The sequence below is a fragment of the Galeopterus variegatus genome, unplaced genomic scaffold, assembly GCF_000696425.1.
Source record: "Galeopterus variegatus unplaced genomic scaffold, G_variegatus-3.0.2 Scaffold1093, whole genome shotgun sequence".
Taxonomy (NCBI): domain Eukaryota; kingdom Metazoa; phylum Chordata; class Mammalia; order Dermoptera; family Cynocephalidae; genus Galeopterus; species Galeopterus variegatus.
The window spans coordinates 429,289-456,042 of record NW_007727204.1 but is presented as its reverse complement, the minus strand read 5'-3'; the positions used below and the strand labels follow the sequence as shown (position 1 = coordinate 456,042).

The 26,754-nt window shown below is 36.0% G+C and overlaps 1 protein-coding gene across 1 annotated transcript in view; it reads left to right on the top strand.

Annotated features, from left to right (window-relative positions):
- Positions 1 to 521: 521 nt before the first annotated feature.
- LOC103592123 (contactin-associated protein-like 2) overlaps positions 522 to 26,754 on the top strand; it is a gene marked incomplete at its 5' end in the record, with an annotated part of 252,742 nt that continues 226,509 nt past the window's right edge. The window contains one exon of the mRNA XM_008574721.1: positions 522 to 786. Within this exon, the coding sequence (XP_008572943.1) occupies positions 522 to 786 (265 nt within the window). The remainder of the gene's footprint in view (positions 787 to 26,754) is intronic.

Genomic DNA, 26,754 nt, shown 5'->3' with positions numbered 1-26,754 from the left:
AACATTAATTCATAAGTATTAAGTATGCAGATAAAACCCAAAGGTATTTGCCCCCAAATATCAGTTTAATAAATAGTAAACAAATAACCTTCGTTCCCACTGAGTCCAGAGGTAGTAATTAATAAACATTTGGCAATGGCCATCCAGAAGAGGGCAGGGACATCTCTTTCTCTCCCTGACCCATGATCTCCCAGCAGCAGCCTTGCTGTGTTCAGAAGGCGCAGTGGTCCACACCCAAGCTCACTACACGGGTGTGCACATTGCAACTCATGGTTAGCCCATGCCATCAGGCTGGCAGGCTGCAACTCCCATGATGAGAGGTGCTTGTTATGCCCCTCAACTGCTGCATATATTGGGGCTCACACTCCAAATGGATCTATGGTGACACATCCAGTCCCTGAATCCCTGCCGCACTGCTGGCATTTGGCTCAGGCTTTGTTTTGAAATTTGTGGAACTGTAGTTTTGTCTACTGTCTAGCATGGATGCTTATTTTATTCCATATTTCCCTTCTGTTTTATAGGGAAATTTGAGTTTCTCTTGTGTGGAGCCATATACGGTGCCTGTCTTTTTCAATGCTACAAGTTACCTGGAAGTGCCCGGACGGCTTAACCAGGACCTGTTTTCAGTCAGTTTCCAGTTCAGGACTTGGAACCCCAGTGGTCTCTTGCTCTTCAGTCACTTTGCGGATAATTTGGGCAACGTGGAGATTGACCTTACTGAAAGCAAAGTGGGTGTTCACATCAATGTCACACAGACCAAGATGAGCCAAATAGACATTTCCTCAGGTCAGTGGAATCTATCTGATATTTGCCCTGGAATGGCTTGTTGTGATCTCCAAAGCTAAAGTTGTGTCCTGTTTTGTTTTGTTGGTGTCACATGCTCATGATTATCTTTGAATTCAGATTTGTGAGGTACTTACTTGGTTGTACTGTGTAGTGATTGAATAAAGGAAATTTGGAAAATTGCTAAGACACTGTGGCATGGGAGAGGAAGAATGTTGGTTGAAATTTCTTAGAGCATCGAAACCTTCTACTCCTTACAAATGCTAGTTCATATTTAATAGAGAGATGGCTATTCTTCTAAGTGAATATTTTATGTTTAAAAACAAAAAAAAATACTTATTTTAATAATATAAAAGCATCTGGTATCTTCAGACTTCATAGACATTCTGATATCTTTTATTAGTAGTAACAAGATTATATTTAATTTAACTGTAAGTTTAAAGGAATATTCAACTGCCTGAATCAAAACTTCAAAATGATCTTGCTAAAATTATGCAGATTGTTGGAAAAATAAACAAGGGTGAATACAAAGCAGGATGACGAGATGTGTGTCAACTGAGGGAAGCCTGGATTGGCTGAAAACTGTAATTTTTAAACTTGGCATTTCAGTAATACGATAAGCTGAGCCTTAGGTATTGTTGTTGTTTGAACAGACTTAACAACCTTGGAATATTGTTTGATTAATATTGTACAAAGAAAGTTGATATTGCAAAGTAAGATGTTAAAAACAAAAAAAAATAAGGCACCATATAAGACTGACAAATAGAAAATTTTTCACCAAATGTCTGTAAATATTTATGCAATAGTTGTGTTATTTTGTGAAGAACTACATAGGAACAGGAGACACAGAGAAAACTAACATTTACTGAGCACTTAGTACAGATACCTAAATACTGAGAGGAGAAGTCAGGACAGAGATCAAGTGCGAGGCCGTGGGCTCTAATTTCTAGAGAAGCAGAGTTCACTCCTGACACCACAGTTTCTCACATGTCATATAACCTGTGTCCATCTCATTTTCCCCCTAGGCCACAAGCTCCCTGAGCAGAGGCCGTGACCATTCTTCTGTCTCTAGCATATAGATGGTACCCAGACCAGGAGAGGTGCTATGGGAATGTCTGTCGAGTTCCATACTCCAGCTCTTTGAGCTAGTGTTTAGTAACAGACTGTCTCCTGCTAAAGAACATATATTTTTCTTGTAAAATTGGTTTTGTGTTTTTGTATGGCCTGGCTCTACGAACTATCACTGAAGAGGATTCAAGGAAGATGTAAGAACCGTCATATCAGAGGCATGTCTGTATTATTGAAATCAAAATTATTGTGAAATAGATATTCACTTTCTCTCCCTTTGCTTTGTTAGTGTTGCTTTTTCTCTGAATGTTCAATTACAGTGAGGAGCAATCATATTTTATCAATACTTCCAGTATAAGATACCTGGGGAGATTTAGAGCAAATAGAAAATATCTGGAGAAACCAGAATAATAGATAAAACAAATACACATGCAAATGTTTACCACAGTTGAAAAACTCGCCACTAGATTCTGTTATGATTAATGATTCTTTCTTAATGACTAAATACATAAAAATATTAGCATAAAATTCTCCCTCTTGGCATCCTTTGAGCAAACCAACTTGGTAGTGGATTTCCATGTAACAGGAAACATTATATTAAAAAAATCAAGATCGACACATAGTGATTAATAAACATTTACTGATTTGATTTGGTCTAATTTAGGACTCCAAGATACTCTCATCTAATTTAAGTTGTGTTTATTTTAATAAAAAAAAAGAAGAGAAAGAATATGTGACAATAATTCACCTTAGCAGATTTGCTTAAAGGTGATACATGTGGAATGTAGAAATTTTTGTCAATTTAGCCAAGAATCTGTGCAAATTAAGGAAAACTGATATAAAATCTAAACATTTCTATAATCTCCCTCTTATGTAGTCCTATAAGAATACCTTAGTTTTTCACATATTTCTTTTTTTTCTGCTATACACATCGTAGAAACTAAGATCTCATTAGTTTTTATTGCTCACATTTGAGAAAGATTAGTAAGTAAATATATGTCTGTTTCAAAAAGTTGGTTCTTGTACTTATTCATCATAAAAATACATATGAAGTCCATAGAAGATAATTTTATCTGTTTTAATGTATTTTACCAAGTTCAATTAAATGCATGAGTAACTTAGCAAAGTAGCAACACAGAAAATAGTGAACCCAAGACATTAATTTTGCTTTAACAAAGGGAAATATGTCTGTGTCATGTTTACTCTTATCAGCATGAATATTGAAGAATGTCAGTCCATTTTTCTTTCTTTTATGAAATAGCTTGCTTGCAAAATTTTAGAAAATTCAAAATTCTAGAAGAGAAAAATATGCACTAAAAACATTTTGGTGTCCACATACAAAGCGGTGCATTGAGAGGTCAATCTAAAGACTCTTGGATACTGTTGGAATAGACCTGTACCTTGATTTTGTTTTTATTTAATAAGTTCTGTGGTCCAGGTTGAAGGCAACTCCATTGGTTCAAAAACCTTTTCGTTCTGTCTTGAACAACATTGTTTTGGGGGACTGGTTCAAAATAAATCTTAGAAGGGAGAGAATATTTGATATATTGTTCACCCTCTCCTCATATCTTTCCCTTCAAGTTGTGATTACTTTTCAAGAGTCTCATTAGTCATTGACAGTGGATGCAACTGAAAAAATTCAAACTCTGAGTAAATTGAATTTACAAAGTGGGTTATCTTTTCATGAAACTATTTTCCACATTGCAACATCAACTTAAAAAAAATTCCAGCATATTTTAAAATTTAGAACAGTAGCTACTGACTTATGAATATATATTTATGCATCGCTTTTAACTAGGACTAAGTGGTAAAAAAAAAAAATAATGCAGAAAGAGTCTAATGGATTGAGATATTTTATTCTGGGGGTAATTTTTATTTTAACTTTCAAATTTAGAGATTTGAAGGTGGGCCTTAAGGTGTGCTTTACAAATGATTTTGATCAAAACACAGTAAGAAAACATTTTATGTCACGTTCAATATTTACTGACACAAAGTTACAAAAATACCTTGCTATTTTAGATGCACTATGATTTTGATATTCTCTTTTGTTTTTTCTTTTCCATTAAAAAATTACCATGACCCACTATAAGGATCATGTCCTAATAATGGTTTGTAAAACACTGACCTACAGATTTGTCTTCTCATGTGAAGAGTTAGATTTTTTAAAAGTTCTAGTTGTCTGGGAGTATTTACTCTATTACTGCATATTGAAAAACTAAATGTACTTCCATGAACAATGCTGTAATATTATAATGATAAAAAAAAATATTAATGTGTATTACTATCTGATATATAGCCAAACAAACAAAAACCTATCTACTACTTGAAATAAGGTTTCTCATTACAAAACGCCTTAATTTTATGCCACTAAATACCAACAAACATTTAGAACAATACTCAGTTATGGTGGTATGCCCATAACAGTTAGGTCATCAAATGAGATTCAGCATTTACATAGTGGAAAGAAAGTGTTTTCTATTAATGACCTCTCACAACTACTGAAAAAAATAACCAATTTCTGTCTGTGTATAAACAAAGCCTTTCAGAAAAGTCGTTCAGAATATGCCTTGCTCCTAAATCAACTGTTTGGTTAAGCTCACGTATTTGAACTTCCTTGTTGTTTATGTAGACATTGCTTCAAATTTTGAATGACTGTTCAGCATCCACACTGCTTCAGAAAGCTGTACTCAGCAAATACCATCTTTCTTTGTATTTCTGTCTCCAAAGAGCATCTTTTGTGGCCTTGTTTTATTTACTTTTGTTTCTTAGTGAAATTTCCTCTGTAAAGCTTTGAGTTCTACTTGGGGTGAGTCCAGGAGAGCAGTAGATGATCTTTAGGTTGACTATGTGACCAGGGAGTATGCTGGAAAATATTGGCAAGTTCCCAGTTCAACCTGGGCAAATGCGTTTGTTTGGGACCGTAGCACTATGTATCCTAAACAATTGGAATATCTCTTCTCCTGATTTTGTGAATAGTTAAATATGTAGGCAGCACATTAATATTTTTTAAAAGAATTAATTTATACCAATTTCCAAAATTCAGTGATAACTTATATTGAGAGGAATTTTTTCATCATATAAGAAAAAAGGCCTTGTTTGTGACGTAATTTTTATGTTTTGATTGTTTACAGAAAAATGATTTTCAGCTCTATGATTCCTTTTTTTGTTATCTAATTTTTTTAATTGAAATATTTTGATTATATATATTTGTGGAGTACAGAGTTATATTTCAGTGCATGTATATAATGTGTGATGGTCAAATCAGGGTAATTAGCATATTTATCATTGTAAAATTTAATCATTTCTTTGTGATGAGGATATTTTAAACTTCTGATATTATTTCAATATTTCTAAAAATAAATATTTGTAATTCAAAAATTAAATAATGTTTATCTAGGCATTACTTCACATAGTTCAACTGATTTGTTTTATTATAACATTTAATAGCAAAGTGATTAGAGAATTATTTAGTAATACATATTATATTCCTTAATTCATTTAAAGCATAATTATTAGAAGCCTTAAAAAAATCTTACTCCCCTGTGATCCACTAAATGAGTCATTCTGATTCTAATAAAATAACGTTCACAAAAACATTTATTACAACATATATGCAGTAATAAAGGTAATTGAAAACAAACTATTACAAATAGGCAGGTTATAGTAAATGGTATATCTTTATGTGGAATGCTCTTATGTCATTATAAATCAAGTTTCTCAAATAAAATTTTATATCATAGTAAAATATAATATTGTGAATAAAAATTTTTACAAAAATTTAAATAAAATATGACCCCATTATTATTATTATAAATATATAGATAACTAGAAGGAGATTGGAATGAAATAAAATTTGAATAATACTAATGGTGATTATCTCTAATTGGTGGATTACCAGTCCATTACACTAACTTCTAAACAAATTTTTCCTAATATCTGTATTTTCTATAACCAACATTGATTATTATCATAAGCCAGAAAAGGTGTACTACAAAATAATAGGGGATAAAAAGATATTCCTGAAGAGTATAATGTTTAATAATATTATCAGTAGAAACCTCATAGAGTAAGTTACATCAATTTAAAAATTGTAGCTTTCCTAATTAATTAGAAGCATATATAGTCAATTTTTAATGTTTGTCCTTAAATAATAAGCTCTAACTTAACCTCCTTAATGACATTTATGTAACAAATGGAGCATTTTATATTCAGATGCAGAAAGTTGAAGGTTAGGTCTATAACTTTTTATCATCTAAAATAGACATAACTAATTTTAAACAAATGCCACATCTTCCATGTAATTTTAAAACTATTTTTCAGCATAGATAGTGTATTGGTCTGTCTTATGTTACTATAACAGAATACCTGAGATTGGGTAATGTATAAAGAACAGAGGTGTATCTGGCTTACGATTCTGGGACAGCTGCATCTGGCATGGGCCTCAGGCTGCTTTTACTCATGGCAGAAAGTGGCAGGCAGCCGGTGGGTACAAGCAGGTCACATGGTGAGAGGAAGTAAGAGAGAGAGAGAGGAGGTGCCAGCGTCCTTTAAACAATCAGCTCTCGTGAAAACTAATAGAGCAAGAACTCACTCAGTACCCTACCTCCCCCAGGGAGAGCACTAATCCATTCATGAGAGATCTGCCCCCATGACTCAATCAGTTTCCAACATTGCCACATTGGGGATCAAATTTCTACATGAGTTTTGGAGGGGACAACACATCCAAACTCCATCAGATAGATAGATATTGATAATAGATAGATAGATAGACAGATAGACTCATACATATATGAAGGCATTTTCCCTTAACACTATTGCTAGCTATGAAGGAGCAACATATTTATTTTTCTCTCTCGAGGTGAATCAATGAATCACATTGATTTATGTCTAAATAATCTATAAACTCGTACACTTCTATAAAAAAAGTGGCTAAAAATTGATGTTTAGATTTTCTTACCTTTTGATGGGCTTGTAGATATCTAAGAAGTTCCAGTAACACTCAAATTCATCATTTTAAGATGCTGAAGACAAAACATATCTCTAGATTCTTAGAAGGAAGACAGAGCCTAAGAATGGCTGATTTATAGGGGACTGCTCAGTTTAATTAGAAGCCTAGGTCTAGTTCTAGGTATGGATAAATATAAATGTAGATATCCTTGGACCTATCTACAACACATTTTGCTGATTTTATTCCCCCAAATTCACAAATAGACTTGCTGAGCAAGCCACATGGTACCAAGAAAAAAGCATTTGAGTGAATGGTATGTTGCTTCTGGCTAACTTCACCCAACTGACTTTTTATTATATTTCAATTCCCAAAGTGGCTGTACTATCATCATGCAAGCTGCGTGGAATTCTACCTTTAATTATACTTCAGAGCATGCTGGTGCAATTTTTCACATCAATAGAAGCATTATATTCAAAGATGAAAAAGAAAAGGCTGGTGGGGAGGGAAGTTTTGTGATATTAGGTATTGACTTATTCTTTAGAAAGTAAAGAGACATTTTAATTTATAATCACACTCCAGGATACCATATCCATTCTAGTTTCTACAAGATTTCTGGGCCTTTTATAATGTTCTATGCCTTTTTAAGGGCAGATGAATAAAACATGATTGTGTGTATGTGTGTATAATAATTTTAAAAATTGCAAGGAAAGAATAAAGTTTTAGTAAACTTTGATGGATAAAAGGTAGGTAAAAAATGCCATTGGGGACCAGATCATGTTTTAAAAGCTTCAGTTTACTATACAAATAAATCAAAGAGGAAAAAAGTCAGATATCACTAGTATACACTATGAGAATAAAAATGACTTATGAAAGAACAGCAAAGAACATAGAGAGAAACTCCAAACATAATGTATGCATGGACTTGAGGACGCTTCCAAAACAAGAACAGGGAGGGCCCAGAAGCAAATTAACTTTGCTAAAAAGCCCGTTTTTATCTTCCATTTAACTGTAAGGGCTGAAACTTCATGTAAAGGTTGGAACTTCTCTTAACTGATAAACAAGTAACTGGTAAATTTAAGCAAATAGATTTATATAGTAGAGAGACATCTAAGTCAACCCTAGTTTTATTATAGAGTATGAAATTTTGTTTTAAGTACTTAACATAATAAACAGTGTCCACAGGAGGAATCAAGGCTTATTTACCTTCGTTAACAGAAAAAAGAAAAAGTACACAAAGCAAAATCATTGGGTTGAAATCTCCCCCACCCCACCCCCATTAACCTCATGATAAGAATTACCCGGGGAAATCAACTTGACCAAGGAATTCAGACTGCGAGGTAGTACTGTTGACTCTCATCAATCTCTCTTTTTTTTTTTTTCTCTTAATCTTTAAGCAACTTGTGAGCAATTTAGGTTTATTTGGTTACTGTTGCTTGGTTATAATTAGTTGTGAAAATGAGCCTTATTGGGACAGGGATACTGCAGATTCGGGGAAACTCTGGAAGTGACTTGAGATCAACTGAAAGAATGACTCCTCTGGATACCCACTGTGGTGCTTAGCAACAGATATTTCTAATTCTCCTTCTTTTGTTCATAAAAGCTCTTCACAAGGAAGTTTTTGGGGAGCCACACATTATTGCTTAGAAAGTAGTTAACTTTGGGAGACATCACATCAGAAAATCATTATGTATAAGACCCCATCTTTCATTATTACTCAACTGTATGAATTATTTTATTCTGATACAGTTCCCTTGAGGTTCTTGCAACTTGAGAACAGACGCTAATTCCAGTAACTGCATTTCTGCATTATTTCTGAGTCTACAGTCATTAATTCTTCCTTCTCACTCCCTATCCAGTATTTACAATTAAAATTCTGCCTAGATCTTTGCTGTAGCACTTATTAGCCTCTGATGTTTTCTGAAAGAGGCTGATAACCTGCCTCATACATTTACTCTTTCTACAATCATTTCCCAATCTTTCTGGGATCCTTTCAGAGACTGGAACCCTACTGTGAAACCTCTATCCAAAGGCCGGGATCTTGCTATTCACAGACATATCACCTCACTTCCAGTTCCCCTATTTCCAAGTATTCTTTTCCTTTTCCCCATTCCAGTTCCTTGCTATTTTATTTTTAATCCTTACATTGCTGACCAGAGGCTAGGCTGTAACCTTCTATTGCCTATGAATATTGACTATCCCTTTGTACATGAGTTTTAACCGTCTCCCAAATGGAAATGCCTCTCTCAGTCCTGTGCAAATCTGTGCCAAATCTCAGCCACCCGCTGTCTTCTCTGTCATCAAATTCCTAATGGTTCTTTCCTGCAAATGATGTTGGAGGAAGGGACTGGAGGCCTGGTAGTTAGCCTCAGCCCACCCTGTTCTCTTACCAGTGTCTTGACTCCATCACAGGAAAGAATTTAAGAGCAGAGTCACAGTAGAAAATAAGAACAGGTTTAATGTAATGAATAAGAGATACAGATTTCACAGAGAGAGTGTGGCATAGCTCCAGAGACTGAGCAGGGCCCATACCAAGTTTAATACAAAAGTAAGAAATCTATAAAGTTCAGTACAGAGTTCATGCTGGCTCAAGAGAATGAACAGCTGCTTGCTGAAAGTAAATTTGATACCAAGAGAAAGAAATACACACTCCACAGGCAGAGTGCAGGCTGGCTCTAAGAGAGTGAGTAACAGCCCTGCCTTCTGCTAGGATTCAGCTTTTATAGTTTTGCTGTCTAATTAATATTCAGTTAAGGCGATGGTTCCCAGTTATGTAACATAGTCTTGCATGTGCTCAGTTGGTCACTTTCTGGAGCACATGCATTGGTCAAATCCCATCACATGCACCAGACATATTCAAGAACATTCTGTGCTCTTTAGGACTTCCTAGTAGATCATTTAGCTACCAGAATGATATAACCCTTCTCTACTGAGCATGCCCGAACACTGGACTTACATAAGCCAGCCCCTTGTGGTCTCATTTTCCCCATGTTGGTGCCAAAAATAGGTCTAACTAGCAACAGTAATTTTCCTCTAGGAAAGAGCCTAGAGGAGAAGCCTTGGGGAATGGCTTGTAACCCAGAGGTATGTCCTGTAATCCAAGTCCAGGGAAACTGAGCACCTCCTATCTCACAAATATAACATATAGTTTATTGGGAGAAACTACAAGAAGTAATCAAGTGCAAAAATTTCCCCAGGATCTTAGCTTTGGTCAAGCATAGCTGGTCAGCTGACCCACAGCCAAGATTCCAGAAGATAGGTGCCTGCAATTATAGTGCTCTATGTAATTATAGAGGCAGGAGCCACAAATGTCACCTTGTTAGAGAAGGGGAGCCCCTGGAATCCAGCTCCCCCATTGTGTTTACTCAGACCTGCTGAGCCAAGGTTGGAAAAAAGGAGGCTCTAGGGGCTCATCTAATCCTGAGGTCACGATGATGACTATGGCAATAAATAATGGCTACTGAATGCTTACACTGTGCCTGTCACTGTGCTAAATTCTCTACATTAATTATCTTGCTTAAGGCTCTGATAACCTTGTAAGTTAGGTACTATTGAGAAACCTTCTTTCTAACTTATTTATATCAATTCATCTAGTGACCCAAGTTCAAAACCTTGAGAAAAATCAAATTTTGTTGTCCATCATTGCCTGGCACATGTAATGATTTAACAATTACCACTAGTTCTTTTGAAGTGCCTTACCCATCCATTGTCTCTGAATCTAATTTGAAAACTCATTGCTTGGAAAGATAATCAAGGCCACCTCAATTGCCACAAAGAATGTTTCTTTTCAATCATTGACCTATTTATTATGGTATAGTAGTTATGAGCGTGGGCTCTGAAGCTAGACTGCCCACTGGCTAATGCTGACTGAGTTCTTTCTCTTTTCCAGTCACTGTTAAAACAAAGACAATGTGCACAAATGTATTAAGTCATTTAATTCGCTCAACAACTCCCCAGGATAAAGGCCATTGTCATCTGCATTTTATAGGTGAAGGAACAGAGGCATAGAGATGAGTCACTTACCTGGGCTTCTATGGTGATCTTGGACCCTTCTAAAATTTTAAATCACTCGGACTGTTTTCAATTGTCTGACATTATTTATTATTATTTAGACATATGACTACTTTATTTGAAAATGCTTAATCTCCTAAAGCTTTTTAAGGACAATAATCCTGCCCTCACTTTTGCCTCTTTACTTCCGAGCCTAGCACAAAGTCTTACATGTGGCATGTTTCCAAGATCCAGTTGATTTGTTTTAATGAACTGATACCAAGATTTTATAAACTATAACTATATAATTCCACTGTCTTCATCAATTTGTATGAACTACATTCATTATGAAATGAGAGTAGCAAATATCTCTGAGGAAATAATTGCTTAACTATAGGAGGCTAATATGTGTGAAATTGATCAGGACCTGAGTTTTGATTTGATACTTTTATAGGAAGAAGAATTATTTTTTCAAGATATTGAACCCTAGAGCTGTAGTAGGTCAACTATTATATAAATAAAATAAAAGCATATATGGATTTGCTGAAAAATTCATTCTCTGGAACATAACATGAAGTAAAACCTTGAAAGTAGTCATATTCCCTTTGTATATATTTTTTCACACAGATTACAAAAATAGAAATACACATGATTAAAATTAATTTAGCTTTATTCTCTTCATCAGGCTTGGGAATGCATTTGACATGATAATTCCAGGGAAAAATAAAGGAATCAACTTTTTTCTTCTACTTAAGGCCTCTGATTGCTTGTTAGTTCTACACGTTGTTAAAATACAGGCTGATCATTTATTGTAGAAACCTAATCTGACTTCTTCAAGGGAAATGATGTCTGGGTGATGAAGTCATGTTGTGTCTGACTTCCTCTATTTGGTAACTCCAGCAATAACATTATTGTTTAGATAACTAAACAATAAAACATGAACCTCAGAGTAACTTCATAGGAGACAAGCTATATGGAATTGGAGGAGTAAATCTTACCTTCGCTGTTCTTCCATCCCAACCCCAGCACGTTTATCCTCCGGTCATATATGACCATCCAGCATATACTTACTACACTTGCAGCACACTTCATTTAGCTACTGCAGTGTTAAAGTCAAATAAAAATATAGAGACAAATCTCTAAAGAAAACATTTTATCTTGGGAAAACAAGAATTGCAATTTGGGGTATACACACAGACTGGGATAGCCTCCAATATGTCCAAAATACCAAGAAAGGATTGGGAGTTTTATTAGAGGGGGAAATGCAGCTATTGTGTTGAAAGAAAGCTCATTGGCACTGTGAAGTTGGCAAGCTCTGATTGGTGAGTGACAACCGTAGGTAAAACTTGTCATAGAGTCACAGCAGATGGTTTCAGCAGCTACTAGGTAAAACTTGCCTTAGGGGCAGAAAGCCATTTTTTCAGTAGCTGGGTGTACAGAAGATTCTAACAGCAGATGCCCCTAGTGTTTTTTCTCCCAGCCCCTCGACTTTAATTGAGTTTGGGTATAGCAAGAATGACCCATTTTTTTATAACCAACTTTCACAGTGGGCAGAACAGAGCTTAAAATTCTCTAATTTTCCACACATTATTTATAACACAATGTAATGTAAAGAAATATGAAATCTGGATCATATATGTAGATCTATTGGCAGGTCAGTTTCCAACTTTTTCTACCCAAAAATGCAGGAAAATCTGTGCCATAGGCATACACAGCAAATGGTTTGTTCATAAAAAGCTTGATGAGAGAAATAAACCCTTGATAGTCTCTAGAAGAAATATTTCCCATAGGAAACTGAAAGTAAAAGAGGGTGCTCTATATCTATTGTTTTACCACCTGGAGCATTTTTTTAATACACCATGCAATTTATTACATGGAACAGCCAGTTGTCATCACTATTGGAAAGAACTAAAGAATGTGAGCTCTGTTGCTGTGAATGAGTGTATCCCCCAGCGACATTATGTGGCTGACAGATATTGTGTGAGTGGGTGTTTGTAAGTGTATATGCATTCTTTAAAAAAAGAAAAAGAAAGAAAAAAACCCTTTTGATATTTAATGAACCACAAACCTTAATTCAATAATTCTATCTCTGATTGAGTGCTATAGTGTCCCCGTTTGCCATGTCTGAATGATTTAGAGTAGAAAAGAATGCGTCAGTAAGATGATATGACATTAAACAAGTCAGAATTATAGCTCATGTAAACTCGTGTGAACCATTTGGTTTCTTTCATTCTCTTTTCTCAAACGTTTGAGCATTTACTATTAAGCAACAAAAAGTAACATTACCTAGCTTTTGTAATTCCCTTTTTCCCTCTTCATGAAACTATGATAAGTAATACAGGGAAGTGGGGAGAGGAAATCTTGAGGGATACATTCTCTGAAGCGGTGGTTCTCAACAAGGAAATCCCTTCTAGGTTCAATTATAGTTTCTCTCCTCTGCATCATTTTGTTCTATGTTGTTACAATTTCCTCTTTCCCCTTCCCAACGTGTATGCTTTGAAAACCCCCAGACTCCTCCCTTTTTTTCACTTTTGCTTTCTTAGTGGAACCTTTGCACTTGGAAACAATGAAGAGGCATTGTCAGTCCTTGTCTAGTGTGGTCGGAACTAACCTTGCAAAGAGATAGTTCTCGCAGCAAACACTCTTGTGCACTATTCTAAACCATGTTTTTCTCTTTTTTTTCTACAAACTCCAAGCCCTGTGTTTTCTAAATATCTGGTCTTTCTAGTACGTTGCTTCACTACAACCTGTGCCTGCTGTCTTTATCAGTAATGGGAGCAAACATAAGTGATGGGTGTGCATGAGCTTGGGACAAGGCAGTAGGTAATTATCTCAAATGGTTAAAAGAGTTGATTGTCAATATTAGATTCAGGTGTTCTGAACAAGTCATTAACTATGTTCATGGGAAGAGAAAGATAGAATTTTAGGACAGAAAAGAGCCTCAACTGGCATCTATCAGTTTGCAGTGTGATCCTCAGAGCTCTAAGCGGAAAGGTGAAAGAAAGGTAGCCAAGGCCTGAAGCTGCAGGCAGGGGAGGAGACACGGAACTCCTTTGTCCCCCCGCAGTGCAGCTTGCTCTGCATGGAGTGCTCATCGGGCTCAGCTTGGAAGTCCCCTCCTCATCACGTGTTTTTCCTTGCTCCTAAGTGAGCCTCTGCTCCTTCCACTGCTGGCGACACCTGGATGCTGCTCCTGTTCCCTAGGTGCCGAGGAAAGGGGTCTGGACTTCCTTCCACTACCTTCACTTCCCTTTACTACCCCTTATTACGCTGGTCTTAGATCTCTACGAAAATCACCCAGCACTATGTGAGTCAGAAAATATTTGGAGAAATGATGTAACAAGAGAGAGAAAGTCACAGTCCACATGACAATCCTCTCATCTGTGTTCATTTCAGTCTTAGCTGCAGACTGCAAACACACGCACGCACACACACCCACACCGTCCTTCCTTTTCTGAATCATTTATTATTACATATTAGGTATCTAGTATGTTAAGCACTGAGGATATAAACAGAGTGCCTTCACTGTATTAAATAGATATATAAAATGCTTATCGATTTTAATAAAAGCTATGAAGGAAATATGCAAAACTATAGTAAATAGTAGTGGGTATTAAATTTAAGCTCAGACATAAAAGATAAGAAAGGGTCAAGCTGGGATTGGAAAAATCTGAAGTACAGAGGCCTGATGAGTTGAAAGCCCTTGACTATTCAAAGAATGTAAAACGGGATGAGAAGGAAGAAATTAGTTTGGAGAGATGGGTAGAAGCCAGATTATGAAATGTGTAATAAGCTATGGTAAAAAGTTAGAATTGAAACCCATTGGGATTTCTTCTCAGGGAAGTGACATGATCTGATTTTACAATGACCTCTCTGCCCGCTGTGTGGATAATAGAATAGAGAGATGGGTAGACAGATAGATAAAATAGATTATAGATTTTAGAGTGGGATTACAGAGAGGCAAGAATGGAGAAAACAGACAATGAAGCAACTATAGTCCATGTATAATGGTAGATTTAACTCTGATGCTGGATGTGGACATGGAGAGAGGTTAGGGAGTCTGAGAAGTATTTAAAGGTAGGACCTTCACAACTTGGCAGTAGCTTCTCTGTGACGTGCGGAAGAAAGGTAGGAATCAGGACTGAATTGTGGATTTCTAACCTGACTAACTAAATAGAGAGTAGCCCCTTTTGCTGATGTAGAAAAGAATGAGAGGTCTGGAGAAAGTTTTGGATGTGTGACATTTTAGATGCCTACTCAATATTTAGGTGGACAAGTCCAGCTGTCACTTAGGGAAGTGAGTCTGGAAGGCAGAGGAGAGTCAGGGCTGGAGGTACTTGGGAGTCATCAGCACATAAATGGTATTGGAATCCCCAATTCTATCCCAACATCTGTTTACTGATTTTGTGAAAGAATCAGACAGGACCGATACCATTTCTGCTAGACAGAGAAAACCTAAACTAATACTATTTGAAAACAGGACGATATTGTTACATACGAGTATTTATGATAACCAGTGGTGACTTCTGGCTGCTCCTTATTCAATCTCTTTCTCCCTCCCCACTCACTGTGACAAGTCACGGTAAGTCTGCTCAAAATGGTGAAATCAGAGAGATTGCATCATAAGGAAGATGAATTGGAAATATTTGGAGTGACTATTGAAGGGAGAAACCTAAAAGGAGCCCAAAATGACTATAAGGAAATAGAACATCAGCCAAGACAGTGTTTTTTCATGAAAACAACAAATAGAAAACGTGGACCTTACATCTACTAAAGGGCACTCTGTGACAAACATCAGGTGCTTGATATATTTTACCTCATATAGCTGTCACAACAAATTCCAAAATGTGTATGATTACCCTTTTGTAAGGAAGAAGCCAGAGCTTATAAAGGTCACACAAATTCTACAAGTTCTGCAGTGGCAGAGTTGGTACTTGAAATAAATTTGACTTTATTCCTAAACTCATTCACTTTCTAGTATCCCATGCTAGTGAAAAAACAATAAAAAGTGGCAAATGTTCCAAAATCTAGGAAAAATGGGAAGATATTAAGCCCAAGGCTAAACAAGAGTATGCTCGTGTAAGAAAAAAAAGACCATGAGTATAGTCACTCTTTTGTAAGGTTAGACAACAGGAAAAAAAGTGAGAAATGGGCAGATAAAAATGTTAATAAAGTCACATGCTTCTAGCATACCAAGCTGTTGGTCCATGATGGCTTTGCAAATCAAGAACAAGGAGATTGTTTCAGATCTTTGGGGTTAATGGAAGTGTTGCAAAATGTACAGGATTTGAATACAGCTTTGGAGCATTTTGACAATTCAGCTAAGAGAGAGTGGGGAAGACTCTTAAGAAGTGAAAACGTAAAGAAGATTGGTGTGCTACTGTCTCCTTCATAGAACAGTAGGAGATTCTTTGAGAGAAGCAGAGATTTGTCGGGAAGTGCTGAGTGGTGACATAACTGTCTACACTCATTTAACAGATATTTATTGAACATTTACTCTATGACAAGCTTACTGTGTTCTGTGAACCTCATATAAGCTAGCAAACGAGATAAAAATTGCTGACCTATGGAGCTTAAATTGTGGTTGAAGAAGACAAACAATAGTTTGTAATTGTAACATATGAATGAAGCATGAAGAAATTATGCAGTTTGCTAGAAGATGATAAATGAAAACTGCTGTGGCAAAGGGAGGAGAAGGCTAAGAGGGATTTGGAATGTGGGTCAGGTGGGCACTTAATAGTACGAAATACGTCAGTGTAGGTTTTATAACAAAAGTGATCAAATAATTTCAAGCAAGTGATTGAGTTAACCAAGTGGATATCTGGGGGAAGAGCATTCCATGCAGAGAGAAAAGTTGTATCTAAGGCCCAGAGGTAGGAGCTTGCCTTGAGTGTTTGAAGCACAGCAAAATCAGTGTTCCCAGAAAAAGAGTGCATGACAGGGGCCTGCACGTGAAAGGCTGATAGTCCACCTTGAAAACTCAAAAACTTTGCCTTTACTCGGAGTGAGAGAGGAAGCAGCTAAAGAGCTTTGAGCATAGAAATGACATCATCGATTTCACATTGTAAAGGTTATTCTGGCTGCTGTGTTAAGAAGTAGATTTTAGAATCCATATATAGAAACAGAGAGAACTGTTAAATCCAGGTGAGAGCTGATTGTGTGGTGGTAGAGGAAGAGTTGAGAAGTGTTGAGATGTGGCTGGATTCTGCGTATAATTTAAGTCAGTCTCCTGATGAACTGGACATGCTGCATAGGAAAAAGAGAAGACCCAGGCTTACTCTTTCCAGAAAGTGTGGTGTGTGGGAAGAAGTAAAAATATATAGGTATCAAAGAGAGGTTCAGATGCTAAAAAAGATAAGTGCTAAGAATTAACCCTTGGATGTAAGAACACTCATAGTGACCTTGATAAGAGAAAGCCGTCTCTGCAGAGTCATAGAGGTAAAAGCTGGATAAAGTGGTTTTAAATGAAAAGGAGGATAAGCAAGATCAGATAAATTGAAGACAGGGAATAAATCATCTCATGTGAGAAATTTTGCATAAAATAAATGAATAGCTGGAGGAAACATCTGAAGTGAGAGGATATTTTTTCAGTTAAAAAAATTTTTTTTAATGTTCGTTTGATTATGGAATGGTTTGAGAGGTTTTATAAAATTATGGAGTACTTTCAATATTTTCTAGATTGAGTTGAAATAAACCTGTTTAAGGGAAGTATTGATTTTCACCTAGATTTCACATTTTACATTTAGCTGTGTTGATTTATTTTATCATAAGCAACTGTAGATGCCTACCATTCTGACAATACTTATTGACTTTAAAACCACTTCCCATTTTATGTATTAATTATTACCGCCATCTAGTCACTAAGAAAATAGTCTATCCTATTTCTCACTACCTCTTATAGCAAAATGAAATGAAATGCATTTAGTGCACAAAATTGAAGAGCTGTGTTTTCAATTGCCTCCAAAAAAGATATTGAATTGAAACCAGTAACTTCTAAAACTTCTTCTTACTTCCAAGAAGTTTTCAAACTACTAATTACTGAATGTTTTAAATATTTTAAGTACAAATTTATCAATGGTATGGTTTCCAATAGACAAAAAAACAAACAGAAGCATGTAGTTATGTTATTTCATAGGTTCATTATATGCTGTCATAATCTTACAAGGTCCAGTCAGGAAAACAGAAACCACCCAGTTATTTCAACACAGAGAGTTCAATAGAGAGAAATGGCTAAATAGACATTGGCAGACTAAAAAGGCAAAAGAGGAACACTGGGGTAACACAGGTGCAAAAGTCTGAATGTTTGTGTCTACCAGAGTTCATATATTGAATTGCCTCCAAGGTGATAATATCTGGAGATGGAGCTTTTGGGAGGTGATTAGGTATAGAAGGCAGAGCCCTCATGAATGAGATTAGTTACCTCTAAAAGAAACCTTAGAGAGATCCGTCTGCCTTGGACACAGGGAGAAAACAACCATCTATGAAGAACAGGCTCTCACCCCACACTGGAAGTGCCAGTGCTTTGATCTTGAGCTTCCCACCCTCCTTAATTGTGAGAAATAAACTTCTGCTGTCAATAAGACACCCAGTCGATGGTATTTCATTATAGCACCCCAAACAGACTAAGACAGCAGGTGTAATAATTGCTGGAGGAGCAAAGGGGAGAGCTTGGATTATTAGAACATAGAATTTGGAGGAGGGCCCTTGTGGAACTGAAACCTAGACTTCTGCACATGTCTTATGAATGTTGGCAGGAATTTAATGAAGAGAATGTGCTGTTCACAATTAAAGATTTAATGCCTTATGTAAATGCAAGAATAACCATTGGTAAAGAGTATTCATGGAGATAATAACATTAGGCACAGTTAAACATAATATATTTTATATGCATGCTTATATTAGTGTATATATGTATGGTAATACACAGCATGTAGTACGTAACACTCAGCACGCATAGTAGTAATACATATATTAGTGAGGAAAGGCACCACTGAGGGGGTAAGGCTGCCCAGCTTGTGCTGACACCTTAAGAGATTGGAAGAGTGACACTGAGAAGCTGGGATTAGACCTCTGAGGACAAGTGCCTGCCCAGGTGTGCTGAGATATCTTAGAGTATGGGAAAATCTGTAAAAGGTAACCAAACGCTACTGGCACCAATAGCAGGCATATGGAGTAAAGGGCCACCATTTTTGTGGCAACAAAAATAAAAAATTAAATGGGAAGGTACAAGTCCCTTCTTCATCCTCATGCCTTATAATCTTCCTCCAGGACTCATGTTATAGAGTCCAACATAGAGCCGGAGGGTAAATGGGAAATGTCATTTTCTGAGCCTCATACTTTGTGTCACACAGCAAAATAAAGAAGGATATGTTTCAGACAGTGATGGACTATTGGACCAAACTGTCATACATCTGTTTCAGGTGATTGATATTAAGATCATGTTGAGATGCCATTTTTGATATTACAAATTGATAAACCCAGAAAAGATTCTACGATGGCTTTTGTGAATGCGGCACCTATAGCATAGGGAGAAAACGTATTGAATAAACACAGAAATAAATGTCTTGTTCTCATCTCTGACATTTAAACAAACATCACAAATGCTTTGCTTAATTTGCCAGAGAAAAATCAATGCAAAACTGTCAAATCTAGTTAAATGGTCTTTGTCCTTTTCTTAGGACTTCTCACCTGACTTTCCTTGCTTTGACCACCTGACACACACCCTGCATATGCACATCTTGTGCTTTAAACCCTTCACAGTGTGTTCACTGGGGCCATCTCATCTGAGTCTTGAAAGGATCTTGAGAGGAAAGACGAAAAGGTTTAGCTCTTTTCAGGAGGCCGGCACAAGGATATGTCAGGATTGTCAAGGGCATGGTAGAGAAGGTTTCTGTACTTGGATCAGATGACCTTTACGATTCTTCCCCAAACCCTGAACTCCAGTGACTTGACTGACCATGCACAGAATCCCATCATATTGTGCACCACTTGAATGATAGTTTATGAAAAGATTTTTGAAAATGGAAATAACTATGACATCCTCCCCTAGAGGAGATGGTTATTTTACCCTCACCCTAGCAAGGTCACAACTACATGTCACCTTTGACATCACATGTCCCTGAATCCTATATAGAGCTCACAAGAAAAGAACTCTGTTTCTTTTTTTCCCATCTCCACCCTTCCTCTCCATTAGAACCCAGAAAGGTCAGAAAGCTCATATCAGAAGATGTCCTGCCAATGGCCCAAGAAAACAAAATATTTTCAAGAAATTGTTAACAGGACTTTCAGTTATTGGGTCACTAGTATCACTTCCGGCTGGCCCAGAAAGGCCCTCCCACCACACCCACCCATCCCCCAAAGTGTGCTGAGCACATAACGCCTGGAACATTAGCATTAGAGCATGTTTCTTTCCATAGAAATACAAATATTTCTGGAAGGAGTTGCACATCTTTCCTGAGATCCAATTCTAATGTGAATATTGCATGAGAAATGATCAGGAGGGAGAGGCTGCAGAAAAGGGAGAAGCAGCAGCTACCCTGATTGGAAACAAAAGCAAAGGCCGGGGTCTTCCCATGAACAAACTTCATCAGAGCAGTCGTGTTCCTTTCCATTCACCAGGCTTGAGGCACCTCCCCAAAGATTCTCTTCCTGAGCATTCTGTTCTATTCAAGGCTAACCTTTATTTTCCATTATTGCACTCTGTTTCCTTTATTTTCTATTTTTTTATACCATGCATTTTTTTTTCAGTTTTTATTAGTTTCTTGTATATCTCTACCACAAATATAAGCTCTTAGAGAACCAAGATCCCACATCTCTGGTTCCTTATTCCTTCCCAAGAGCCTCATCAAGTACCTGACAAAAAATATGTGTTCAACGCACTTGGGTAGGTGGATGCACAAATGAAGGAATAAATAATGTGAGTGAGTTTCATATACTTTTTATTTTATCCAAATATAACTGTGCTATATGTATCAGAAAAGACATCATAAATTGTTAAACTTTAACCCCAATGTTTACATGACATCGATGTTTTTATTTTCAGTAATTCAATTAATAGCACATAGTGAGACATTATATTAATTTTTTAAATGCTTAATAGCTTCACATTAAATCAGCAATAGGAAAAACAATTTCTATGCTGTCCATGTTCTAAAGAAGTAATAAACATACTGCAGCAAAATGACAGTTTCATAATGTGAAGTTTCATTTGCAAATCTCTTTTCTTTGTGCTCATACTGACACTGTTTTCATTTTTACTTTCCCCAGTGATTTCTCATCTTTAGCTTTAAAATGAAAAAGTGATTAAACATGTCAAAACAAATAACTCTGCATTTTAGTTTTTCAAGTAAATTAAAATTTCACAGACCTCTTGAAAAGTCATATGGAAACATTTTATAATAACCACATCAGCTTCTAATGGAACAAGTTTCCACCAAGCTTAAAAGAACTTTAATGCCTTTATAAGTCCATTTTGAATGATACCTGGAAAACATTAAGTTCAGCTCATCCTTTATTATGCTATTTATGATGATAGTTCTTCGGTGGTCGGTGGTTTTATTCTGCATCACGGATTACATGCAAGGCAGGAACACATGCTGGGTGTATTTATGAAAAGAAACTACTTTTCACACTGCTAAGTTAAGTCACACCTTATTCTGCTGACCTCAGATTCAGCACAATTAACCTATTCATTAGTTGTGAATAAGGTAGGACATGATGTGGGGATTTAATGCAGGCATTAGCACATCTGAAAATAAAATGTAGGTGTTTGTGTCTCAGAGTGATTTTTCCTCAATCATAAAAAGCTTTGGCAATGCCTAAATCTATAGAGAAACCTGAGTGATGAAGTCTTCACTTTCTATCATTCTCTCTTCCTATATGTGCCAGAATGAATTATGTCCTGTTGAACAGCTACCAGAGGCCACAAACCAAGCAGTGCACTTAGAGGATAGAGAGAATAAAACAGCCTCCCTAAGCAGAGAGAGTTTCTTCTCTAAAGGAGGAAACCGATCTCAAACAACAAAAAATTACAATATAGTATAATAAATTCCATAAAAATGATGTATAAAAGTTGTATGTATAAAGAAAGGAGCAGCTTGTTTCCTGGAGGATTCAGTGGAGATTTGACAGGGAAGTAACATTTGATCCGAGACATAAAGGAAAGGTCAGGGTTTTTGATTTGGACAAGAGAATGAGTCAGTCTAAATGGGCAAAAGTATGAATAGCACAACATCTTCAGACCACTTTTGAGCTGTCCAGAGCATGTGGACGATAAGGGAAAAAGCAGAAATTACTTACACTAATTCAAATTGGGAAGTCATGTGTGTCCTTTAGGGCATTTAGATTTCATTCCTTGGGTAGCCATATAAGTAAGAGTATCATATCAAACGTTTACTTCAGAAATGTGATTTTTGTGACAGTGTTTAACTCTTGCACCTCCAATTTTTTAAAGGTGCATGGATTATTGATTATTGGAATATCTACACAGAACATTAGGGCTGAAATAAAATAAAACTAAATGAATCAGTTATTTAGAAAGTCAGATATACTTATTTATTCATGGTTTTCAGATGTTGTTTGGTTCAAATGAAATCTTTTAAGAAAGATCCTTTGTTTTTAGACATATAATCAACTCTACTCATTCTTCAATACTGAATGAAACAGTCTTCATATTAATATTTTAAAATATGAGGGTAGAATTTCATTCTTTTTTATGGCTGAGTAGTATTCCATTATGTATATATACCACACTTTCCTTATCCAGTCGTATGTTGATAGACATATAGGTTGGTTCCATATCTCAGTTATTGTAAATAGAGCTGTGATAAACATGGGAGTGCAGGTAGTAGTGGGATTGCTGGATCATATGGTAGTTCTGTCTTTAGCTGTTTGAGAAACCTCCACACTGTTTTCCATATGGCTGCACTAATTTCCAGTCCCATCAACAGTGTAGAAGTGTTCCCCTTTCTCCACATCCTCACCAGCATATGTTATTCTCTGTCTTTTTGATTATAGCTGGTCCAACAGAGGTGAGATGATATCTCACTGTGGTTTTAATTTGCATTTCCCTGATGATTAGTGATGGTGAGTGTTGCTTTGCTTCCCACGAATTTGTCACCCCTCTTCCTCTGGTTGATGGAGTCACAAAAGGATTACTCAAAGCCCATCTCTTCTCAGCAGTGAGAAGTCCTGAAGGGGTTAACCTCTTGGAACCCTCAAGAGAGAGGCACTCCTTCTATTTGGGAAATTAACCCACAAATTGGAGTTCTCTTCCTGCATTTATTCTCCAGACCAGGAAGTTACAGGAAGAGAACATAGGTGGGGTTATAGCTTAACAATATAGGCTGATATCATTCAGTAAAACAAGCAAGGTGGCATTCCATAATGCAATTTGCAAGAGGTTAATTCAATCCACCAACAAAAGCTTGATCTTAGCAAACATTCTCTCTCCCTACACAGCTTCCCAGTATCTTTACATATCAATCAGTAACTTGTCTGTCCTTTAGCCAGCAATCTTGCTGTGTTACAATTCTTTATCTTACAACAGAGACTATAGCCTAGGGAAAATTTCCTGTCTTTTGCAAGGTCAACATTTTATATGTACTTATAAGAAGTTAGGCTAAACCTGAAACTGCAAAAAACTAGGCCCTGTAAAATACATTTGCTTTATGTATAATCCACAGTTGAGCATTTTTTAATGTACCTGTTGGCCATTTGTATGTCTTCCTTTGAGAAATGTCTATTCAGCTCCTTTACCCATTTTTTAATCAGATTATTTGTTTTTTATTGTTAAGTTGTTTAAGTTCTTTGTATATTATGGATATTAATCCTTCATCAGATGCATAGTCTGCAAATATTTTCTCCCATTCTGTGTATTGTCATTTCACTCTGATTGCTTCTTTTGCTGTGCAGAAGCTTTTTAGTTTGATATAATCCCATTTGTTTTTTTCTTTTGTTGCTCATGCTTTGGGAGTCTTATTCATAGTCTTTGTCCAGTCCCACACTCTGAAGTGTTTCTCGTACATTTTCTTTCAGTAGTTTTATAGTTTCATGTCTTATACTTAAGTATTTAATTCATTTTGAGTCGATTTTGGCATATGGCAAGAGGTACGTGTCTAGTTTCATTCTTCTACGTATGGATATCTAGTATTCCCAGCACCAATTATTGAAGAGACTGTTCTTTCTCCAACATATGTTCTTGGTGCATTTGTTGAATATCAGTTGGCTGTGAGTACATGCATTGATTTCTGGTTCCCTGTTGTGTTCCTTTGTTCTCTGTGTCTGTTCTTATGCCAGTCCCATGCTGCTTTGGTTACTATAGCGATAGCTTTATAGTATAATTTGAAGTCAGGTAGTGTAATACCCCTGGCTTTATTTTTGTGTTCAAGATTGCTTTGTGCTCAGGATTGCTCAGGATTTCACCAAATGGTGTCTTTTTCAGAAGAAAGGAACAAAACTGTGGTTACTGAGGTAGAAAAGAAGAAAGGGGTGAGGGGTTAGCAAGAAATTGATCAATGGACACAAAGGATGATTACATTTTGTAATGATGGGTATGCTAATTATCCTAATTTGATCATCACATATTGTATGCAAGTATTGATAGTCAACTATGTAACCTGGAAGTATGTATAATAAAAAAATTAAAAATAAAATAAAAATTAAAAAGTTTAAATCAAAAGTAAAGAAATAAAATATGAAGGAACTTCAAAAAGTTCATGGAAAGATTTACATTATCTTTTAATTCTACTTTTCCATGAATTTTTTTAAAGTACTCTAGTATACTAAGCAAGGTAAAGTATGTTCATCTCTTTTTAGTCATAACCATATTTTCTGAAGGCCAGAATCAGTGCTTACTCTACAAATAATTTTTTCATACTTATGAATTTTCATATACAATATGACTGACCCAAGTATACAAATAAACCACAATTAATTGTGCATCTAATAAAACTGTCATCATTTGGTTCATCTAGCCCTACAGTTGTGCCTTACAACTCAGAATATGTGGAAACGGACATATTACCTTAAACTGCTAACTGTGCATAAAAAATGCAGAAACCTTGGTTAAGAAGTTAGTATATCTATTATTCATCTAGGAATCATAACTTCTTTATATGATATGAATCAAAGACTTCTGGTGCAGACTTCAAAACAGGAATGACAGAAATTATCCAAAGGATTTAGTTAATTGGCATTAAGTAGTTGAGAAAGTATAATTTGTAAGACCTTGAAAACATAAAAGATATGCTTGGATAAGTTTAACATTATTTTTAGCTATCCAGTCACTGAACTGCTGTGACTAAAAATTGGTTTGTCAATATCACAAGCAATTGAAAACCAAGATAGCCATTTTCTTAAATACTATCATAAAACCGAGAAGTGTTTCCAAGATAATTTCAATTGATGTAAAAATAAATATTTAGTATACAAACCCTTCATGTAAGTGATGCTGATGGATGCTTATCAATGACTGAATGTAGGCCATTTCTTTCATTTATGTTCATTTTCATGTTCTTAGGAACCCAATTTGTTTATTAAATTATGAAGATATGGAATAAAATGTCCTAGTCAACCTCTGGCTCAGAGAAGAAAAAGGTTGCTGGGAATTTATAATGGCAGACGCTTTATCCAAATTACAAATCATATTGCTGAATGCTTCTGTCCCTGTCAAGATTTTATTTTTAGTTACAGCTATATTTTAATTACAACAAACAACCTACTTTTATTAATTAAGCATATATTTATTGAACACCAGCAACGTGTCACATGGAATATGTGTATCACAGAAAATTTAGAGATTTAAAACCCTGAAGGAGTTCAGACTTTAACAGACAAGATACAAAATTGCAAAATGATTAGTTAAGTAATATATGTATGTATTTAAAAGAGGCAACTAAATCTTAAGGGAGGGAAGCTCTTTACTTTTATTTTTCTTGTTGAGGAAGTAATGTTGAAACTAAAAATATGTAAGCACAGAGGGGTGAAAGGGAGGAAGGGTAATCCCATTAGAGGAGACAGAATGCACCAATACGGATAATAACAGACATATAAAATATAGAAAAAGAAACAGACATATGGAGGTGATGATTCAGCTTAAGACATGTAATGTTTGAAGTACCAGTTGGATACCCCAACTCAGATTTGTAATAAGCAGAATGAGAGGAATGGGGTTTCTTCTCCTGGTACTTTGATATGTGAGATAGGTAAGCTTCCTCTTGAGAGGGTGTTTTATATACGGGATATTATTGTTCAGTCAGTCTATCCTTTGAGCACGAGCACATATGTGTATACAGTAAATGTATATTTTTATGTGTATGGAGGGTATGTGTATCTGTTTACTACTATATACTTGGAGCTGAGTATAGTCGTTTGCACATAGTAGAAACTCAACACCAATGTGTTAAATATATTTGGAGATTCACCTAGTGTTTCTCAAGATTTTTCTGAGTGTCTTGCTACAAATGCTCTTGTTCTAAGTCTGGTATAGAAAGAAAACAGCTGACTCACTTGCCGTGTTCTCTCTCACAGTGTACCCTGGCATCTCCACTGGAGCATCTGCAAACCTCTTTATTAGAACCCCTGTCCTCAGTTTGAAGAGGTTATTTGTGCTCCTCTCAAAACTGAAATCACTTCCTGTTAATCTATTCTTTCTAAAATGCCCTTTCATATACATTATTGTGTAGATTTTATACAATGTGCGAAACTTTACAAGGTTTATTTAATATCATCATTCCTTTCTCATCAAGAGAAATGCTAATGCTGTTTCTTTTTCTTTTTTGCAACTTATTTGCTTTGACTTTATCTCTGCTCCAGAACAAAAGAAGGAGAACACAGGAACAGGAAGGATGTGTATTTTATCATAATACTCCACCAGGGACTTGGATTTGCCCCATACATGCTACCAGAATATGTACTATGAATGAAATCTACAGCTTTTAAACAAACAGCAAAAACTGTGCTCAGTGTCT